A 21,295-nucleotide genomic window follows, 5' to 3' on the forward strand; every position below is an offset into this window, starting at 1 on the left:
ACAGCTGCTGTATTACTCAGTTCTCACAACACCAGGAAGTTGGATATACAAATATGTTAAAGGAAGTGCAGTACATAGCACTGTGGTATAACCTCACCATTGAGAGCTCCATAACGAGGTCATAAGAGTTCAAAACAGCCAGTGTCTGAAAAAGCTTGGCTTTTAGGTTTTAGCAGCTGATCCACAAGGGTGTGTCATTTTTCTCTACAGTGAGCCACAATGTGACTCAGCGTGAGACTGTATGATTCAGGGGTGAGGTTGACGATGGGAGGGCCACACGTACAGTATGTTCACTCCCACACTGCAGCTGTCTGAACGTCTCTCAAACCTCCTTTACTTGCTGTGATCACACCATCCCCTGAAATTAAGAATTGCTGCTACTGCTGCTACTACTACTACTACTGCTGCAAAATATTAGATCCAGTACTGTACAGTACTGTACTACAGCTGCCCATGCTTTTTCAACAGCTGGCAATAGAAATCATCGCTGAAGGGTAGACAGTAAAACGATACAGGAATGTGGCACCTGGGTCTTCCTCTCATGCATGAACATTCCCACACCTTACCCTCTGCGGGGGAGAATTAAAAAAATAAAACTCAGGATACCCACTGCATCTCATATTATAATAATTTCAAGGTCTTAAAAATCACATTGACTCACCACCGGCCTCCATAGATTTTCTTTAACTGTATCTGAACTCAAAAGATAGTGCATTCGGAATGCACTCATACCCCTTGACTTTTTCCACATTTTGTGACGTTACAGCCTTATTCTAAAATGGATTAAACCGTTTTTTTACCCCCCCATCAATCTACACACAATACCCCATAATCACAAATCCCAAACAGGTTTTTAGACACATTTTTTTGCAAACGTATATTTTTTAAAAACTGAATTATCACATTAACATAAGGATTCAGACCCTTTGCTCAGTATTTTTTGAAGAACCTTTGGCAGCAATTACAGCCTTGAGTCTTCTTGGGTATGCTTTGCACACCTGTATTTGCGGAGTTTCTCCAATTCTTCTCTACAGATCCTCTCAAGCTCCTGTCAGGTTGGATGGGGAGCGTTGCTGCACAGCTATTTTCAGGTCTCTCCAGAGATGATCGATCGTGTTCAAGTCTGGGCTCTGGCTGGGCTACTCAAGGACATTCAGAGACATTCAGGTCCCAAAGCTGCTCCTGTGTTTTGTTGGCTGTGTGCTTATGGACGTTGACCTGTTGGAAGGTGAACCTTTACCCCAGTCCGAGGTCCTGAACGCTCTGGTACAGGTTTTCATCAAGGATCTCTGTACTTCGCTCTGTTCATCTTTCCCTCGATCCTGACTAGTCTCCCAGTCCCTGCCGCTAACAAACATCCCCACAGCATGATGCTGCCACCACCACGCTTCACCATAGGGATGGTGACAAGTTTCCTCCAGACGTGATGCTTGGCATTCAGGCCAAAGAGTTCAATATTGTTTTCATCAGACCAGATAATCTTGTTTTGCATGGTCTGAAAGTCCTTTAGGTGCCTTTTGGAAAGCTCCAAGCAGGCTGTCATGTGCCTTTTACTAAGGAGTGGTTAACTTCTGGCCACTCTACTATAATGGCCTGATTGGTGGAGTGCTGCAGAGATGGTTGTCCTTCTGGAAGGTTCTCCCATCTCCACAGAGGAAGTCTTCAGCTCTGTTAGTGTGACCATCAGGTTTTTGGTCACCCCCCTGACCAAGCCCCTTCTCCCCTGATTGCTCAGTTTGGCAGGGCTGACAGCTCTAGGAAGAGTCTTGGTGGTTCAAAACTGTTTCCATTCAAGAATGATGGAGGCCACTGTGTTCTTGGGGACCTTCAATGCTGCAGACATTTTTGGTACCCTTCCCCAGATCTGTGCCTCGACAATCCTGTCTCGGAGTTCTACGGACAATTCCTTCGACCTCATGGCTTGGAATTTGCTCTGACATGCACTGTCAACTGTGGGACCTTATATAGACAGGTGCGTGCCTTTTCAATTGATTGGACATGATTTGGATTTACCACAGGTAGACAATCAAGTTGTAGAAACATCTCAAGGATAATCAATGGAAACACCTTATCTCAATTGAGTCTTATAGCAAAGGGTCTGAATATGGTTTAGTATTTTTAATATGAAGTTTTGTTTTGTATTTTTAATACATTTGCAAAAAAAATTAAAAAACATGTTGTTTTCACATTGTCATTTTGGGGTACTGTGTGTAGATTGAAAGTCATAAAACAGGTAGGCATCCCTTGTCCTGGAGTGCTGTAGGTACTTCATGCTTTTGATTTAACCAACCTGGAACACCAGGAGTGCTTTAGGCAATCACTGAACCGATCAATTACCTTAGTTGTTCCGTGTGGTGTCTAGTTGGGACAAAATCCTGCAGTACCTGTGACACTCCAGGAACAGGGTTGCCTTCCCCGTCATAAAACGTGCTGAGACGAGTATCATTGAAGAGTTGTGTGTTGTCCTGTCCTCAAATAGTTTGCTTACTAGTTCATGGAGGTAATACTTCTTTGTTTGTCAGGTGTGATTGTGTTCTATTGAACTGTGTGAGTTTGGCAAAGTAAGCTAACTTGTAAAGACTGCATTAATATACGACACAAACATTTTAAAAGAGTTCTGTTGATTCGATGGAACTTGCAGACAGGTCTGGACACAGCACCTCCGTATCATCCATCTTAACTGATTAGAAATCCCCTTCTCTAAAGCCTGCGGTGCACCGACTGACACCGACCTGACAATAATATAATCCAGTGATATTCAGTTACAGGGAACCTGCCTGGTGCTAACAGTACTTCTGCAAAGACAGTAACTTCATATTGAGCAACTATAGTCATTTAGAGAGTGAAGTGCCATTGTGGCAGTTTACCTGTTCATGGTACTTGTTGTGCTGGGTGAGAGGTGACTGTACACTCCTCACCCTGGCCGCGCCCTGTCTGTCCAGGGAGCGAGGTCTGAACTGTTTGCGCTGGTGCCACGACTTGAGCTCTTCGTTTACCACCTGCTGGGGGAGGCCTCTGGATGGGTGGTGAGGGTACTCCCGGAGCGAAGGGGCGCGGGACAGTCTGATGTGAGGGGGCAGGGACCTGAGAGCCCGCTGGGGGTGCAAAGGGGCCTCCTCATACCAGTGTTCATACTGGCTGGGGTGACAGGGGAGCGGGGTGCCATGATACAGCCTGGTCATGTCCATCTCTGAAGGGTAGACCATCCTGTCGTCATAGTAACCCCTGTGGAAGCTGGGGTTGGACTGGTGCTGGGGGTTCTGGTAGAAGCCGGGGGCTGGGGGGTAGGCCATTGGTCGATGATTGTCATTGGGGCTGGAGTGTTGGTACTTATAGGTGAGCTGAGACTGCCTGGGCAGGTCACAAGGCATCTCACGACATGGTGAACTGGTGTAGGATGGGGCAGAGTGTTCAGAGTTACTGTCCTCAGTCTCAGAGCTGGAATGGTATATGGGATTTCCGTAGCCTGCCCTCAGGACAGGGGACTCGCCTGGAGACGTTACCACGTAATCCGTTAGTAGCCTCCTGGGAACACGGGTACGTCCTCGATCCTTATCCAGGTTCAACGGAGGCTCACTGTTGGGAAGTCTAAAATATTACATAGAAGCATTAAAAACAAGGCCAAAACAGTACAAACTCAACACTAATTTGTAAGATAGTCTCAAGATTCAAGCGGTGTGGGGACAGTGTGAATGAGATATACAAATGTTGGACAGTGGTGTTGTGTGACTGTGAGATGTGGATGTCTTACTTACCTTAGTTGAATGCACGGACTAAGTCGCTCGAAGAACAACTACCAAAATGTACATCAAAAAAACATTTTAATTTGATGACCTGAGAGAGAGCTGGCGGCGAAGGTGCATCTCCGGGGTGGATGGGGCGCTGTTGGACTGGGTGTAGCTCAGTTTGAGATGGGAGGAGAACTGCAGTGTCAGGGCCGTGTCTCTACAACAGGCGTCCACAGGAGGCAACACAGGGGTCGTGGCTGGACTACTGCAGAAAGGTAACAACATGGACAGGAAGGAGAGAGAACTGGGTTAATGACTAAACCCCGAATATGTTTTTATTCAGAGGAGAGCCATGAGTTGGCCAAATGAGTGCGTGTACTTTGCACGCTTGAACCTGTTCCATGTGCCCTTGTATCAGTCTATTCGAGCTTCCACTCAAAGACGAGTCACAACTTGAATCAGAATGTTCCCAAGTAATTTCCTCCCCAAAATAACAAGGTACATATTAATGCCAACTTGAGCGAAACCACTTGAAAAGGAACTCTCATTTTTCAAATATCAAATGGAGTTTAAGTTTCATATAAGTGCTGTCAAAGCAAATTCCTGATCTTGTGGTTTCTCATAAAGGTAGATCTATTTGGGTTCAACTACGGAGCTGCATGAATTCAAAAAGCCAAGTTAATCTTATATTAGGCTACATGGAAACAATTACCAAGCCATAATGACTTGTGTTTAAGAGAGCTTTCACCAACCTGTGAAGCTTAAATTATAGCTATTCTTGGGCTTTCCTGTACAATAAATTCAAGGGTAGTGTTCATATAAAATTACAGGAGGCACAGTGGGTTCTCCCTTGGCCTTTACCTTGACTTTCTGCTACCAGAGTGTGACTTCTTCTTGGTCTTCTGGTAAGGCTGGTCCAGACTGGACTCTGTCCAGGGCGAGTGCTCGATGGGAGGGGGCTCCAATTGCAGGCTGGTGTTGAAAAGAGACTGTAGCTCCTCCAGGGTTGGAGTAGTAGTGGGAGACTCGTGGGGGCTAGGCCCAGGGGGGTGTGAGGGGTCAAGGGGAGGCTGGGGAGGATCGACTGGTCCTCCTAGGTGAGGGAGCTCCACGGATGGTTGAGATGACTGACTAATCACCTCTACTGGAGAAAAGTAAAGATACAAATGAATTCAGAGTGTTATTAGGTAGTTTGGTGGTATTGTCATAACATGCTTATCAATATAACTTTTACAAGACAAATTTTTGCACTTTGACTCGTACCTTCGTCGAGCAGTGCCGAATCCGACAGAGAGCTATCATCAGAAGTGCCCTGATCTGAAAACAAAAGCATAGCGAACAACCATATTAATCCATGGGAAGGGCACTGGAATTCTTTTCCTCTCAGGTCAGAGAGGAAAGATTTCAATGTTATTTTATCAGTTGGCCAGCAGGGCGGCGCTCACCTCTCTGTGTGCTGGTGCAGTCTGGCCGTGGTGAAGACCGCCCATGCTGTAGGCGCAGCTGAAACGCTGTGTCCTGCAGTTGTTTGACTTTCTTCTCCTCACGCTTGCACTGCTGTAACCGGCTTCTCTTCACCGCCTTGCTCTGGTGTTCCTCACAGCACAGTCTTTGGACCGCTTTGTGTATCTGCAACTGCAGGGATAGCTCAGCTTCCACAGAGTTCAGCTCAGAGTTCTACAGGATGTGACAAAAGGAGGTTGGGTAAACATGAGTGGCTGAACATGAAAGATCTCTTCCTGGCTCTTACGATGAAAGAAGCTTGATTATTGATGGTTGGTGGCAAGGAAGGTAGGACGATGGCTTGAATTGAGAAACATAATATTTCTCCAAGGGGAACCACGGGAGTGGCCTTCAGTACTAAGTACACCTGTGTATGTGGCTTTTACAACTACTGTTAAAGGGATAGTCAGTGTAAATTACAATATTGTCCATGCCCAAACCCTGTCAGGCTCTTTACCACTGCTCCCTGTGGGATGCTCTGCTCTTCTAGTTTGAAGGCAGCTCCGATTCGTTGGCGGATTTGAGGTGGCTTCTCCCCAGGCAGCAAAGGGTAGTCTGCAGACAGCCGACCAGTCAGCTCCTATATGACATGGAAAAAAGACACCAGATGTAAGCTGGTTCAAATGTGAGGGATCGTATTCTGTTAATGCAACGCAACAAATGTACAGTTCATTCAGAAAGCATACAGACACCTTGACTTTCAATTTTTTTTACGTTACAGCCTTATTCTGAAATGGATTAAACAAACATTCCTGCTCATCAATCTACACACAATACCCCCTAATCAAAACAAAAAAGGTTTTAGATTTTTTTGCAATTAAAAAAATCTAACTGAAATATCACATTTACATAACTATTCATACTCTTAACTCTCATACTTTGTTGATTCTACTTGGGTATGACGCTAAAAGCTTGGCACACCTGTATTTGGGAGTTTCTCCCATTCTTCTCTGCAGATCCTCTCAAGTTCCGTCAGGTTGGATGGGGAGTGTAGCTGCACAGCTATTTTCAGGTCTCTCCAGAGACGTTCAAATCCGGGCTCTGGCTGGGCTGCTCAAGGACAATCAGAGACTTCTCCCGAAGCCACTCCTGCGTTGTCTTGGCTGTGTGCTTCAGGTCCTTCTCCTGTTGGAAGGTGAACCTTCACCCCAGTCCGAGGTCCTGGACGCTCTGGAGCAGGTTTTCATCAAGGTTCTCTCTGTACTTTGCTCCGTTCATCTTTCCTTCAATCCTGACAATTCTCCAAGTCCCTGCAGCTGAAAAACATCCCCACAGCAGGATGCTACCACCACCATGCTTCACCGTAGGGATGGTGCCGTAGGGATGATTGGCATTCAGGCCAAATAGTTCAATCTTGGTTTCATCAGACCAGATAATCTTGTTTCTCATCGTCTAAGAGTCCTTTAGGTGTCTTTTGGCAAACTCCAAGCGTGCTGTCATGTGCCTTTTTTACTGAGGAGTGGCTTCCGTCTGGCCACTACCATAAAGGCCTGATTGGTGGAGTGCTGCAGAGGTGGTTGTCCTTCTGGAAGGTTCTCCCATCTCCACAGAGGAACTCTGGCGCTCTGCCCCCCACCCCCCTGACCAAAGGCCCTTCTCCCCGATTGCTCAGTTTGGCCAGACGGCCTGCTCTTGTAAGAGTCTTGGTGGTTCCAAACTTCTTCTATTCAAGAATGATGGAGGCCACTGTGTTCTTGAAGACCTTCAATGCTGCAGAAATGTTTTGGTACCCTTCCCCAGATTGGTGTCTCGACACAATCCTGTCTCGGAGCTATACGGACAATTCCTTCGACTTTTAGCTCTGACATGCAATGTCAACTGTGGGACCTTATAAAGCCAGGAGTTGTGCCTTTCCAAATCATGTCCAATGAATTGAATTTACCACAGGTGGACTCCAATGAAGTTGTAGAAACATCAAGGATGAACAATGCTAACAGGATGCACCTGAGCTCAATTTCGAGTCTCATAGCAAAGGGTCTAAATACTGATATTTTAGTTATTCATTTTTAATACATTTTCAAAAATGTCTAAAAAGCTTAATGCTTTGTCATTATGGAATATTGTATGTAGATTTATGAGGAACATTTTTAATTGAATCAATTTTAGAATAGGATGTAACGTAACAACATGTGGAAAAAGGGAAGGGGTCTGAATACTTTCCGAATGCACTGTATGTTAAAGGAATACTTAGAGATTTTGTCAATTAATCCCTTTCTCTACTTCCTCAGAGTCCGATGAACTCGTGGATACCATTTTTATGTATGCGTGCAGTTTGAAGGTAATTGCTAACTAGCGTTATCGCAATGACTGGCAGTCTGTTATCGTAGACTTCCAGTCATTGCATTAACACTAGTTAGCATCGGCTTGCAAAACTACCACTAACTTCCTTCATACTGGATGCAGAGACATACAAATTGTATCCAAAAATATAAAACGCAACATATAAAGTGTTGTTCCCATGTTTCATGAGACAAAATAAAAAAGTTTTCCAAATGCACAAAAAGTTGATTTCTCTCAAATTTGGAGGACAAATTTGTTTACATCCCTTTTAGTGAGCATTTCTCATTTGCCAAGATAATCCATCCACCTTACAGGTGTGGCATACGAAGACACAACATGATCATTACACAGGTGCACCTTGTGCTGGGGACAATAAAAGGCCACTTTTAAAGTGTGCAGTTTTTTCACACAACACAATGCCACAGATGTCAAGTTTTGAGGGAGCATCCAATTGGCATGCTGACTGCAGGAATGTTCACCAGACCTGTTGCATGTTCATTTCTCTACCATAAGCTGCCCCCAATGTAATTTTTTGAATTTGTCAGGGGGGGGGGGGGGGGCTGATGACTATTTATGTCTGTAATAAAGCCCTTTTGTGGGATTGAAACTCACCCCCAGTGTGTGGGCCTGGCTGCCAATTGGGTAGGCCTGTGGCCTCCAAGGCCCATCCATGGCTGCACCCCAGCCTAGTCATGTGGAATCCGTAGATTAAGGCCGAATGAATTTATTTCAATTGACTGATTTCCTTATAGGAGTTATAACTCAGTAAAATCTTTGAAAATGTTGAATGCCTGGGGCGGCAGGTAGCCTAGTGGTTAGAGCGTTGTGTCAGTAACTGAAAAGGTTGCAAGATCGAATCCCAGAGCTGACAAGGTAAAACTCAGTCATTCTGCCCCTAAACAAGGCAGTTAACTCACTGTTTCTCGGCCGTCATTGTAAATAAGAATTTGTTGTTAATTGACTTGCCTAGTTAAATAAAAGGTTAAATGTTGCATTCATATATTTGTTCAGTATACATATTATATTAGTTAGTAATTCAGAGTCAATTGGTCCCCATTCCCTCCAAATCTACCAAGTTCCATGAACCCTCATTGAGTTTATTTTATTTTCCCTTCATTTTGAAATATTGTTTAACAAAAATCTATCCTGCCTTACATGCTGGGACATGGAAATTGTTCTCAAATGTTTGTTACGCAATGCTGCTTTTCTATAGTTCCTACTCTTTCACAACACATTCTTAAAGCCTCACCAGCCCAGTGTATTCATCTCACTGGTCTACCTTCTAGCAACACAAACTCAAACCTGAGTGTGAGAAATTGCATTATTATTGATTTCATTTGGGAACAGACATAACACACACCACACCCTGTGTTTGTTTTGTGTCAGTCTCAATAAAAAAGGTCTATTTTTTCTCCCAGACACAGACAATAGTGTCAGAACGGTTGGTCATGATCTGAGTCACTGTCGTGTTCCTGAGAGCATGAAGAGGTGTCATCAGAGCCTCCTACCGGGCAGCACACCCTGACAAGACAAGTCCCGACAGGAGAGCCAAGCCCAATTTTCAACAGAAAATAATGATCAGAACTGGTCTGTATCCCAAATGGCACCCTACATAGGGCACTGGTCCAAAGTAGTGCACTATGGGAAGCAGCCCCTCATAACGATGACGGATGAGACAGGGACATTGTCAGGGCTGAATTAGTTGCAGAGAGCCAGGTATGGGAGAGATAATTTAGTGTTGACTAATAGGGAAACTTAAGGTCCATTGGCTGCCTCCAAATTGCCCCAACTTGTCTTAAAGCCCAACAAAACAAACCAAAGCCTTTCATTTCAGACTGTGGGCAGTCTTTATTGCCTCAGTAGTTTCAGAGTGCCAGGCAATTTTTTCATTAACATCTCAAAATAAAAAATACAAACTCACAATTGTCTTGACAGTATCAGTTTAGTATATTAAGCTTCGTATTGGTGTCTTTGTCAGAGCTTGATTAACATCTCTCTATGAAAGCCACGCCCCCCTCCCCCCACCCCGCCATCACGGTCATGGTTTCACTGATGGGGAAATTCCAACTAATGTCATGGTGAAAATGGCCTGAACCCTGATAGTGGAGTGAGTCTGTGTGTAACATGTGTCTGTACCTAACGTGTGTGTCCTATATCCAGGGGTACTCACAGCCTCTCGGATGCAAAGCTTCTTCAGCTCCAGTAGGCAGAGCTCTAGTCGGTCTTCCAGTGACTGGTGCTTGAGCTTGACGGCCCGGGTGTGAGTGGTCACGTCCTTCATAATGGTGGCAGGACTATCAGGGCCTGGGACACACAATGACAAAGAGGCTACTGTGAAGTCTAAGGATTGAAAAGAGCGAGGTTATAGATAGATGGACACAATTCTTTGGCCCAAGTTTTCAAATTGGTAATGCTTGCTTGTCAATTTCATATGGTTGCAGCTGTATCACGCAGATAGCCCAACTGACTGGAAAGAATAAACTATGACCAAAACAACAACAAAAAAGGTTTCGATACAAATGCAACCAAAAATGTTGCTCCAATCCTGAGGTTCTGCCCATTCACAAGCAGCAACGTTGAAGATGGTGAGCCAAGATGACACCTAGACAAGACATGTTTCTCTTAAGACACAATGAGTGTCTGTACTCATACTATTATGTGTTTTATTGACTGATAGGATCAACCTGGGAGTGAAACCAAGGTGATAAACAATGTGGTTGCCCTATAGAACCACCGGAGACTAATGACAACTAGGTTACATCCCAAATGGCACCCTACTCCCTACATAGTGCACTACTTTTGACGAGAACCCTGTGGGTAGCCCAAAAGTAGTGCACAATATAGGGAGTAGGATGCCATTTGGGACGAAAACCCTGAGTTCATTCACAGGGCTACTAATGTCTCCAGGCCAGCTGCATTGTGTCACATGCTTTCAGAGATTATCAACTCAATCCCTGCAGGTACTGACAGACAGCGGTGAAAGCCACCGGGGGTGTGACAGGGAAATAAAGATGTCACACAGAAACTGCCACCGGAATGGCAACCATGCAGGAGAATATAAACAGTAGAAAACATGGCAATGACTGAATGACAAAAAACCCTGATTCTGTCTGGATGGATAATCTCCATTGTGGGTAAAAGACTAAATAACATCTGCAGTGAAGAATGTGACCAGCAATAGCTCAGCTACTGGTTTATAGAAACCATTGGTAGTGGCCACGGCATCTTCTTAGAAATGGAGCACCAAAGAATAAATAAAAGGATTATAAAACTACTTTTGAGTAGTGTGGCTTGCTTGCTTACTACTTCATTATAACTGGAACACAAATAGGTTTTTAAGACAAAACCCATGACAAGTTAGACATTTTTGGGACTAATCTCTCACTATAGGTGTCCCATTATAATGAATAAATGTTAGTGTCATGGAAGTTGATAAACGTATTTGGTGCTTACCAGAGTGGAGAATGATACCACTGTCTGTGTCACTGATCTCTTCTTTACCCTCCATGTCTGTGAGTCTGGTGGTTTACAGGGGCGAGGGAACAGGAAAATGTCTAGTTTCACGATGCCCTGAAAAATTAAACACGTTAATTTTCTTCAAAGATACATTTTATTGTCAATTTACATGGAAATTCATTTTAAGTCAGCAATTTTAAGTCATGCAATTTTTTTTTTTTTACAAAACTTCTATACGGTCTCACTATACTACAGAGAATAATCCTGTTTAATAGTAGTAAATTGTTGCTTTTCAGGAAAATTAGAATATCTCATTTGAGAAAAAATGAATGGATCCATCCACCACTAAGAGACGATTACACTTTCAACACCCCACTTAACCCTTAAACCATGAAAAAGTCCATGTGGCACAAAATCAAGGGGGTCAAACCAAATTCCCTGTGAATTTGCACAGTAAACAATGGAGTGGACCACTCTTTCCTATTACTATGAGCCATTCCCTCTAGTTACTCCCTGTCAGCACAGCCTCACCAGGGTTTCAAACCAGAGTGGATTCAGACTGACTATCTAACTCTCAGGGTGTGTCCTAAACGGCACCCTATTGACTATATAGTGTTAATTTTGACACCACCTGGTATAGAGGTCCTGGATGGCAGGGAGCTCGGCCCCAGTGATGTACTGGGCCATAAGTACTACCCTCTGTAGCACCTTGCTGTTGGAAGCCAAGCAGATGCCATACCAAGCGGTGATGCAGCCAGTCAAGATGCCCTATATAGTGCAGCTGTAGAACCTTTTGAGGATCTCAGTACCCATGAAAAATCTTTTCAGCCTCCTGGAATGGAAAGAGAAATTGTGCCCTCCATGATAAAGCCGTAGTGATGTGGACACAGAGAAACTTGAAGCGCTCAACCCGCTCCACTACAGCCCTGTCAATGTGAATGATGGTGCATTTAGTCCTCCGTTTCCAATAGTCCACGATCAGCTCCTTTGTCTTACTGACGTTGAGGGAGAAGTTGTTGTCCTGGCACCACACTGCCAGGTCTCTGACTTCATCCCTATAGCCTGCCTCATCGTCGTCGATCAGGCTTACCACCATTGTGTCGTCGGCTAACTTAATGATGGTGTTGGGAGTCGTGCACGGCCACACAGTTTTGGGTGAACAGGGAGTACAGGAAGGGACTAAGCAGGAAATCCAGGATCCAGTTGCAGAGGGCGGTGTTCAGTCCCAAGGTCCTTAGCTTAGTGATGACTTGGAGGGCACTATGGTGTTGAACACTAAGCTGTAGTGACTTAAGTGTTCCTTTAGTCCAGGTGGGAAAGGGCAGTGTGGAGGTCAATAGAGATTGCGTCATCTGTGAATCTGTTGTGGCGGTATGCAAAATGGAGTAGGTCCAGGGTGTCTGGGCTGATGGTGTTGATGTGAGCAAAGCATTTTATGGCTACATATGTGAGTGCTACAGGGCAATAGCCATTTAGACAGGTTACCTTGGTGTTCATGGGCACAGGAACTATGGTGGTCTGCTTGAAACATGTAGGTATTACAGATTGGGTAGTGACTGAAAATACTTCTCGGAGTACGCTTCCTGGTAACCTGTCTGGCCCTGCAGACTTTTGAATGTAAACCTGTTTAACCTTCTTGGGATAGGGGGCAGCATTTTCACTTTTGGATGAATAGCGTGCCCAGAGTGAACTGCCTCCTACTCTGTCCCAGATGCTAATATATGCATATTATTATAGTATTGGATAGAAAACACTCTGAAGTTTCTAAAACTGTTTGAATGAGGTCTTTGAGTATAACAGAACTCAAATGGCAGGTGAAAACCTGAGAAAAATCCAAACAGGAAGTGGGACATCTGAAGTTTGTAGTTTTTCAAAGCTTGGCCTACTGAGAACATAGAGATATGGATGAGGTTGCACTTCCTAGGGCTTCCACTAGATGTCAACTGTCTTTTGAAACTTGAATGAGGATTCTACTATAAAGGAGGGCCTCATGAGACCTCTTTGAGTCAGAGGTCTAGCATAGTGCCTCGGTTTCATGACGCATGCTCCCGTCAGTTACCTTACGTTCCAGTGCTTTTTCTGAAGACAAAGGAATTATCCGGTTGGAATATTATTGATGTTTTATGTTAAAAACATCCTAACGCTTGATTCCATACATCGTTTGACATGTTTCTAAAAGACTGTAACGGAACTTTTCAAGTTTTTATCTGGATGAAATGCTCGCGCCTCGTGAAGATGGATTACTGGGCTGTACACGCTAACAACAAGTGTCTATTTGGACATAAATAATGGAACTTTATGGAACAAATCAGTCATTTATTGTCGAACTGGGATTCCTGGGAGTGCCTTCTGATGAAAATCAAAGGTAAGTGAATATTTATGGTGTTCTTCCAAAATGGCTGCTATTCCTCTGGCTGTTTTGGGTTCTGAGCGCCGTTCTCAGATTATGCTTTTTCCGAAATCTGACACAGCGGTTGCATTAAGGAGAAGTCTATCTTTAATTCTGTGAATAACACTAGTATCTTTTATCAATGTTTATTATGCAAAATCACCAGATGTTTTGGAATCAAAACATTACTGCACATAAAGGCGCCAATGTAAACTGAGATTTTTGGATATAAATATGCACATTATCGAACAAAATATACATGTATTGTGTAACATGATGTCCTATGAGTGTCATGATGAAGATCAAAGGTTAGCGATTAATTTTATCTATATTTCTGCTTTATGACTCCTATCCTTGGCTGGAAAAATGGCTGTGTGTTTTTTCAACTTGGCGGTGATTTAACATAATCATATGTTGTGCTTTAGCTGTAAAGCATTTTTGAAATTGGAAACGATGGGTAGATTAACAAGATGTTTATCTTTAATTTGCTGTATTGACTTGTTAATGTGTGAAAGTTACATATTTCTAAAAAATATTTTTGAATTTTGCGCGCTGCCTTTTCAGTGGAATGTTGTCGAGGTGTTCCGCTAGCGGAACCCCTGCGCTAGAAAGGTTAATAACCTCTTTGGGCTAGGGGGCAGTATTTTGACATCCGGATGAAAAGCATGCCCAAAGTAAACTGCCTGTTACTCAGGCCCAGAACCTAGGATATGCATTGGTATATACTTGGATAGAAAACACTCTAAAACTGTTAAAATAATACGTTTCTAAAACTGTTAAAATAATGTCTGTGAGTAGAACAGAACTGATATGGCAGGCGAAACTGAGGAAAAAGCCTACCACCGTTTCCAATGGCTGTCATGTTTATTATGAGGGGAAATCCTCCCAGATTGCAGTTCCTAGGGCTTCCACTAGATGTCAACAGTCTTTAGAAAGAGTTTCAGGCTTGTTTTTGGAAAAATGCTAGAATTTGTAGTTTTTCTAAGTGGCTCCCATTTTTGCTGTAGTGTTTTCATGCGCATGGGTGAGAGGGCGTTCTTTGTTGTTTATCTCCGGTATAGACAATAACGATTCTCCGTCTTAAATTTTATTGTTTATTTACATATTAGGGTACCGGAGGTTTGATTATAAACGTTGTTTGACATGTTTGGTGAAGCTTATTGCTAATGTTTGGGATTCATTTTGTATGCATTTTGAAGGAGGGAAACCGGTGGATTATTGAATGAAGCGCGCCAGCTAAACTGAGTTTTTGGGGTTATAAAGAAGGACTTCATCGAACAAAAGGACCATTTGTGATGTAGCTGGGACCTTTTGGAGTGCCAACAGATGACGCGGGGCGCTGTCTTCAGATAATCGCATGGTGTGCTTTCGCCGTAAAGACTTTTTTCAAATCTGACACAGCGGCTGGATTAACAAGAAATGAAACTTCATTTTGATGTATGACACTATGACATTTTCATGAATGTTAATTATTTCTGTATTTTGAATTTCGCGCTCTGCAATTTCACCGGATGTTGTGTAGCTGGGTTGCTAGCGGAACACCTGTGCCAGAAAGGTTAACAAAGCCGGTGACTGATGTGGTAAACTCCTCAATGCCATCGGATGAATCCCGGAACATGTTCAAGTCTGTGCTAGCAAAAAAGTCCTGTAGCTCAGCATCCGCCCACTTGTGTATTGAGCGTGTAACTGGTACTTCCGTTTTGAGTTTCTGCTTGTAAGCAGGAATCAGAAGGATAGTGTTAAGGTCAGATTTGCCCAATTGAGGGCAAGGGAGAGCTTTGTATGTGTCTCTGTGTGGAGTTAAGGTGATCAATAGTTTTTTAGCCTCTTGTTACACAGATGATATGCTGGTAGAAATGAGGTAAAACAGATAGTTTTCCTGCATTAAAATCATCCGGCCTCTAGGCACGCGGGCCTCTGGATGAGCATTTTGCTTATGGCCCTATACAGCTCATTGAGTGTGGTCTTAGTGCTAGCAACGGTTATTTGTGGTAAATAGACTGCTAATATTAGATGACAACTCTTGGTAAATAGTATAGCCTACAGCGTATCATGAGGTATTCTAACTCAGGCGAGCAGAACCTTGAGACTTCCTTAACAATAGCTGGTGCACAATCTCTAATGTTTCTCCAACCAAATGTTACTTTGGTTGACCATGTCCTTGGAGCCATTTTGGCTCCTTCAGCTAGAGGCCAGTTGGTGGAATGACTCAGGTATGACATGATCCTGCTGACATCACCTTGATCCCAGATCCCATACACTGTGTCCAGTGCAAGACTAGTATGACATACGACTCTTGCTATACAGAGTCTAGGGAGCTTCCTGTGACTAAAGCGGTTTGTGAAACTCCCACATCATTAGAGTGACTGACTGCAAATCACAGTTCAGGCAATGATTACTTAAGAGAGAACAATAAGCAAGGGTAATTTAAATTGGCTGATGCAACTGTGTGTAGAAGGCGTAAATGATAACAATGTGTTTATTTTCCTGAAACCTTTTGAATCCCAATGCAATGCACATAGAGACATGTGGGATGAGGTTATAACGGAATGAAATTCCAATCTCCGGTCTATAGCATGCAAGGCAGGTTGTTTTGTGGAAAAGCTGCCACGATATTTATTATCTTAGGGAATTCTTTATATACAACACGCAATAAATGTTATAATAAAACAGGGGCATCATGTATTATACCCAAGACTGTGAATGATTATAAGACTCAAACCTCAATATCTATATGGCCAAATGATAAAGTATACAGCGAGGCAAAGGTAGACACAAAAAACATTTCAACAAAATACTGACGTAGGCGTTAAACAGGAAATGATTCATTCCGCGTCAATCAAGTGTCCATTATCTCCCCTGGTAGCTTACACGAAGCATAAAGACTGTATAACAATTGAAACTGCCCCCGTCACTTTCAAGAAACCATTTAAAACCGAACACGTCTACACGACCCCCACATGGTTCCAATAGCCATGGTTACTGGGTCAACTAAAATGAAGATGGACAAAAAAATATATAATTAAAGGGCATTACGCAACAAGCTTTTTCTACTTCAATACAAACTTGGTTCTCCTAGTAAAGGATAGTGGACAGGGAATTACAACAAAATAAATTACTCTCGGCATAGGTTACGTTTCATGATAAAAATATAGAAAGTATTTTGACTATAAACAGTGAACTAAATGTTCACTTCAACTGGACAACAAGTCGGAAAACAGTTTGCGTACATATGCTGTGTGTAAAATTAAAGCACATTAAATGGAAATGTACTTACATTTTCAATAATTTGGTTCAAAAGCAGACTCCTGAAAACTGCCTAACTATTCCCGTATTCCCCACTGGAATGGAAGTGATTGAAAGGAAAACTGTGATTAGAAGTAAGGTAGGAGAAGGATGACTCAACCACAAAAAGGGGAGTTGTTTGCCAAGGCACGCATGGTGCATACCTGTGCACTGCTGAACCTTCAGGACAGGACGCGATTTAATGCACTGCTTTGAAATGTGTCAACAATGATGATAATGGGAATTGTTACATTTCAATTAGTCCCTTATCAAGGTGCGAGGTGAAAACCAGGTACAGTATGAAGAGAGATTAGGCTACAACGAACCGATTGTGTCAAATATCAATGTGCATTTTATCATCGTCTGACGTTATTGATTTCACAAGAACAATGCAATCACAATTATTTGGTAGTGGTTGATACCATTTTCATAAAATGTTATTGGTCACATACACGTGTTTAGCAGATGTTAAAGAAGTAATAAGAGTGAATCATTGTTAGTTGTAAGTCTAATGTTTTTTTCCTATATCTTCACATAAATGTTAGCATGGCTATAAAACTGGCTACAGCTCAGTAAAAGGTTTGTTAATGAGATACACACCAAATGTATAAGTAATTAATTTACCACATTCAGACACAAGTTACCACTTTTAATACATGCATAAACATTGATACTGATTTGTTATTATGTACATTTACTGCCCTCTCCTGACCACTTCAGTAAGTTGTCTTGGAACTATCCAAATGAGTTAAGAATTTGATTTTAAAGCCATACAGCAGTTTAGAGCAGGGGTTCCCAACCTTCTTCACTCAGGCATTAGAGAACATCCTGTAAGCGCGCACCACGTAATTTCTATGGGCACAAGACCTGTTCACTCCCCTCTTGTTGGTTGATAAAATGTTGCAGCAATAGCTCTCTAAGGTCTGCAATGACTGACATGACAAGAGGAAAACTGCTGATGCACTACCAAATTTCGAAACTGCATCTTTTGCATTCTACTATAACAACTTTCAGGAGTAAGTTGAAAGCCGGAAGGAGTTCCTTTAAAAAACACACACACAAAGTTTGGGAACCACTGGTTTATAAGACTTCAATAACTTAAAGATTCACTTACAGTGCCTTCAGAAAAAGTATTCACGCCACTTGGGCTTTTTCCACATTGTTGTTACATAGTGGGATTAAAATTGATTTAATTATACTTTTTTATCAACGATCTACTCAAAATACTCTTAATGTCAAAGTGGAAGACAAATGCTAACATAAAACATTTGAAAATAAAACACTAATATATCTTGATTAGATAAGTATTCAACCCCCTGAGTCAATATGTTAGAATCCCATTTGGCAGAGATCACAGCTGTGAGTCTTTTTGGGTAACTTGAAGAGCCTTGCACTCCTGGATTGTACAATATTTACCTGTTTTTATTCATTTATATTCTTCAAGCTCATTCAAGTTAGTTGTGTCTTGTTTTAAGTCAAAACTGCAACTAGGCCACTCAGGAACATTCAGTGTTGTCTTGGTAATGCTGTATATTTGGCCTTGTAGGTAATTGTCCTGCTGAAAGGTGAATTTGTCTCACAGTGGTCGTTGGAAAGCAGACTGAACCAGGTATTCCTCTAGGATTTAGCATGTGCTTAGCTCTTTTCCATAAATTGTTATCCAAAAAGAACTCCCTAGTCCTTGCCGATGACAAGCATACCCATAACATGATGCAGCCACCACTATGCTTGAAAATATGAAGAGTGGTACCTGTATGTTATGTTTGGGGCAAATCCAACACAACGCTGTTTATTCAGGACAAAAAGCTCATTTCTTTGCAGTATTACTTTAGTGCCTTGTTCAAAACAGGATACATGTTTTGGTATATTTGTATTCTGTACAGGCTTCCTTCTTTTCACTCTGTCATGTAGGTTAGTATTGTTGAGTAACTACAATGTTGTCGATCCATCCTTAGCGTTCTATCACAGCCATTAAACTCCGTAACTGTTTTAAAAAGTCACAATTGGCCTCATGATGAAAACCCTTAGCGGTTTCATTCGTCTCTGGCAAGAGTTAGGAAGGGCACCTTTATCTTTGTACTGACTAGGTGTATTGATACACCATCCAAAGTGTAATTAATAACTGCACAGTGCTCATAGGGATATTAAATGCTTGCTTCTTTTTTTTGCCATCTACCAATAGGTGCCCTTCTTTGCTGGGAATTCCCTGCTCGACTGAGGGACCTTACAGAGAATTATGTGCGTAGTACAGAAAAGGGGTAGTCAGGGGAAAAAATCATGTTATAACCACAATTATTGCACACAGAGTGAGTGCATGCAACTTGTGATACAGTGGGGAGAACAAGTATTTGATAACCTGCAAAATCGGCAGTGTTTCCTACTTACAAAGCATGTAGAGGTCTGTAATTTTTATCATTGCTACACTTCAACTGTGAGAGACGGAATCTAAAACAAAAATCAAGAAAATCACATTGTATGATTTTTAAGTAATTAATTTGCATTTTATTGCATGACATAAGTATTTGATACATCAGAAAAGCAGAACTTAATATTTGGTACAGAGATCATATGTTTCCTGTAGTTCTTGACCAGGTTTGCACACACTGCAGCAGGGATTTTGGCCCACTCCTCCATACAGACCTTCTCCAGATCCTTCAGGTTTCGGGGCTGTCGCTGGGCAATACGGACTTTCAGCTCCCTCCAAAGATTTTCTATTGGGTTCAGGTCTGGAGACTGGCTAGGCCACTCCAGGACCTTGAGATGCTTCTTACGGAGCCACTCCTTAGTTGCCCTGGCTGTGTGTTTCAGGTTGTTGTCATGCTGGAAGACCCAGCCACGACCCATCTTCAATGCTCTTACTGAGGGAAGGAGGTTGTTGGCCAAGATCTTGCGATACATGGCCCCATCCATCCTCCCCTGAATACGGTGCAGTCGTCCTGTCCCTTTTGCAGAAAAGCATCCCCAAAGAATGATGTTTCCACCTCCATGCTTCACGGTTGGGATGGTGTTCTTGGGGTTGTACTCATCCTTCTTCTTCCCCCAAACACGGCGAGTGGAGTGTAGACCAAAAAGCTCTATTTTTGTCTCATCAGACCACATGACTTTCTCCCATTCCTCCTCTGGATCATCCAGATGGTTATTGGCAAACTTCAGACGGGCCTGGACATGCGCTGGCTTGAGCAGGGGGACCTTGCATGCGCTGCAGGATTTTAATCCATGACGGCGTAGTGTGTTACTAATGTTTTCTTTGAGACAGTGGTCCCAGCTCTCTTCAGGTCATTGACCAGGTCCTGCCGTGTAGTTCTGGGCTGATCCCTCACCTTCCTCATGATCATTGATGCCCCACGAGGTGAGATCTTGCATGGAGCCCCAGACCGAGGGTGATTGACCGTCATCATGAACTTCTTCCATTTTCTAATAATTGCGCCAACAGTTGTTGCCTTCTCACCAAGCTGCTTGCCTATTGTCCTGTAGCCCATCCCAGCCTTGTGCAGGTCTACAATTTTATCCCTGATGTCCTTACACAGCTCTCTGGTCTTGGCTATTGTGGAGAGGTTGGAGTCTGTTTGATTGAGTGTGTGGACAGGTGTCTTTTATACAGGTAACGAGTTCAAACAGGTGCAGTTAATACAGGTAATGAGTGGAGAACAGGAGGGCTTCTTAAAGAAAAGGTCTGTGAGAGCCGGAATTCTTACTGGTTGGTAGGTGATCAAATACTTATGTTATGCAATAAAATGCAAATTAATTACTTAAAAATCATACAAATGTGATTTTCTGGATTTTTGTTTTAGATTCTGTCTCTCACAGTTGAAGTGTAGCTATGATAAAAATGACAGACCTCTACATGCTTTGTAAGTAGGAAAACCTGCAAAATCGGCAGTGAATCAAATACTTGTTCTCCCCACTGTATTTGTACTCCATAACTTATTTAAGCTCGCCACAACAAAGGGGTTGAATACCTATTGACTCAAGGCAGTTCAGCTTTATATTTTGTTATTCATTTGTTAACATTTCTAAACACATAATTCCACTTTGACATAATGGATTATTGTGTGTAGACCAGTGACACAAAATCTCAATTGAATCCATCTTAAATGCAGGCTATAACACAACAAAATGTGGAAAAATTCAAGGGGTGTGAATATCTTCTGAAGGCACATCCCAGAGGGTTATTTCATAGAGAATCTAGGCCTATTATACCACCAAACATCAAATGTAATTCATTTTCATTGACTCGGCTATTTCTCAATCCTCTACATTTTGATCCTCTGAGATACACTGTAGCAGTTGAACTCATTGCTCAAGTGTAGTCAGATCTTTAGGCTCGCACATGCCGCATCAAAAGTGGATCTAGCATTTGTCTGCTGATCATTCAGCGCACTGTTTTTTAAGCTGGGTGTACCACTACACCCAGCTTAAAACACCGTCCCAGAAAAGTTTGAGATCGGAGATAAAATCACCATGTCGTTGCCTAGTCTGGGTGTGCGGCTGCCACCGACGCTTGTTTAATGTGAGGGGGTCAAAGACGCAATCTGAGGGCTACTGATCTTTGAGCAGTCCCAGACGTCTTGATGTTTTCAAACACGTTTGCACAAAACCTGCAATGCTCTTGTAGTGTGAGATGTGCAACGACTAGTTTTGAGAACGGTGGTCA

General features: G+C 42.8%; 1 protein-coding gene across 4 annotated transcripts in view; it reads right to left on the bottom strand.

Annotated features, from left to right (window-relative positions):
* The window catches only part of inavab (innate immunity activator b), a 39,957-nt gene that overhangs the window by 754 nt on the left and 17,908 nt on the right, over positions 1–21,295 (bottom strand). Inside the window, exons 1-9 of one of the 4 annotated variants that reach the window (XM_031823849.1) lie at positions 16,634–16,809; positions 10,965–11,081; positions 9,682–9,815; positions 5,689–5,811; positions 5,174–5,405; positions 4,992–5,045; positions 4,590–4,869; positions 3,835–3,993; positions 2,868–3,588 (exon numbers count right to left, since the gene is read on the bottom strand). In XM_031823849.1, the coding sequence (XP_031679709.1) occupies positions 2,868–3,588; positions 3,835–3,993; positions 4,590–4,869; positions 4,992–5,045; positions 5,174–5,405; positions 5,689–5,811; positions 9,682–9,815; positions 10,965–11,019 (1,758 nt within the window). In that variant the 5' untranslated portion in view covers positions 11,020–11,081; positions 16,634–16,809. Of the gene's footprint in view, positions 1–2,867; positions 3,589–3,834; positions 3,994–4,589; positions 4,873–4,991; positions 5,046–5,173; positions 5,406–5,688; positions 5,812–9,681; positions 9,816–10,964; positions 11,082–16,633; positions 16,810–21,295 lie in introns of those variants that run through there. The other 3 variants (XM_020487799.2, XM_020487809.2, XM_020487789.2) reach the window with 3 other exon arrangements.

Source organism: Oncorhynchus kisutch, linkage group LG1, assembly GCF_002021735.2.
Source record: "Oncorhynchus kisutch isolate 150728-3 linkage group LG1, Okis_V2, whole genome shotgun sequence".
NCBI classification, from domain to species: domain Eukaryota; kingdom Metazoa; phylum Chordata; class Actinopteri; order Salmoniformes; family Salmonidae; genus Oncorhynchus; species Oncorhynchus kisutch.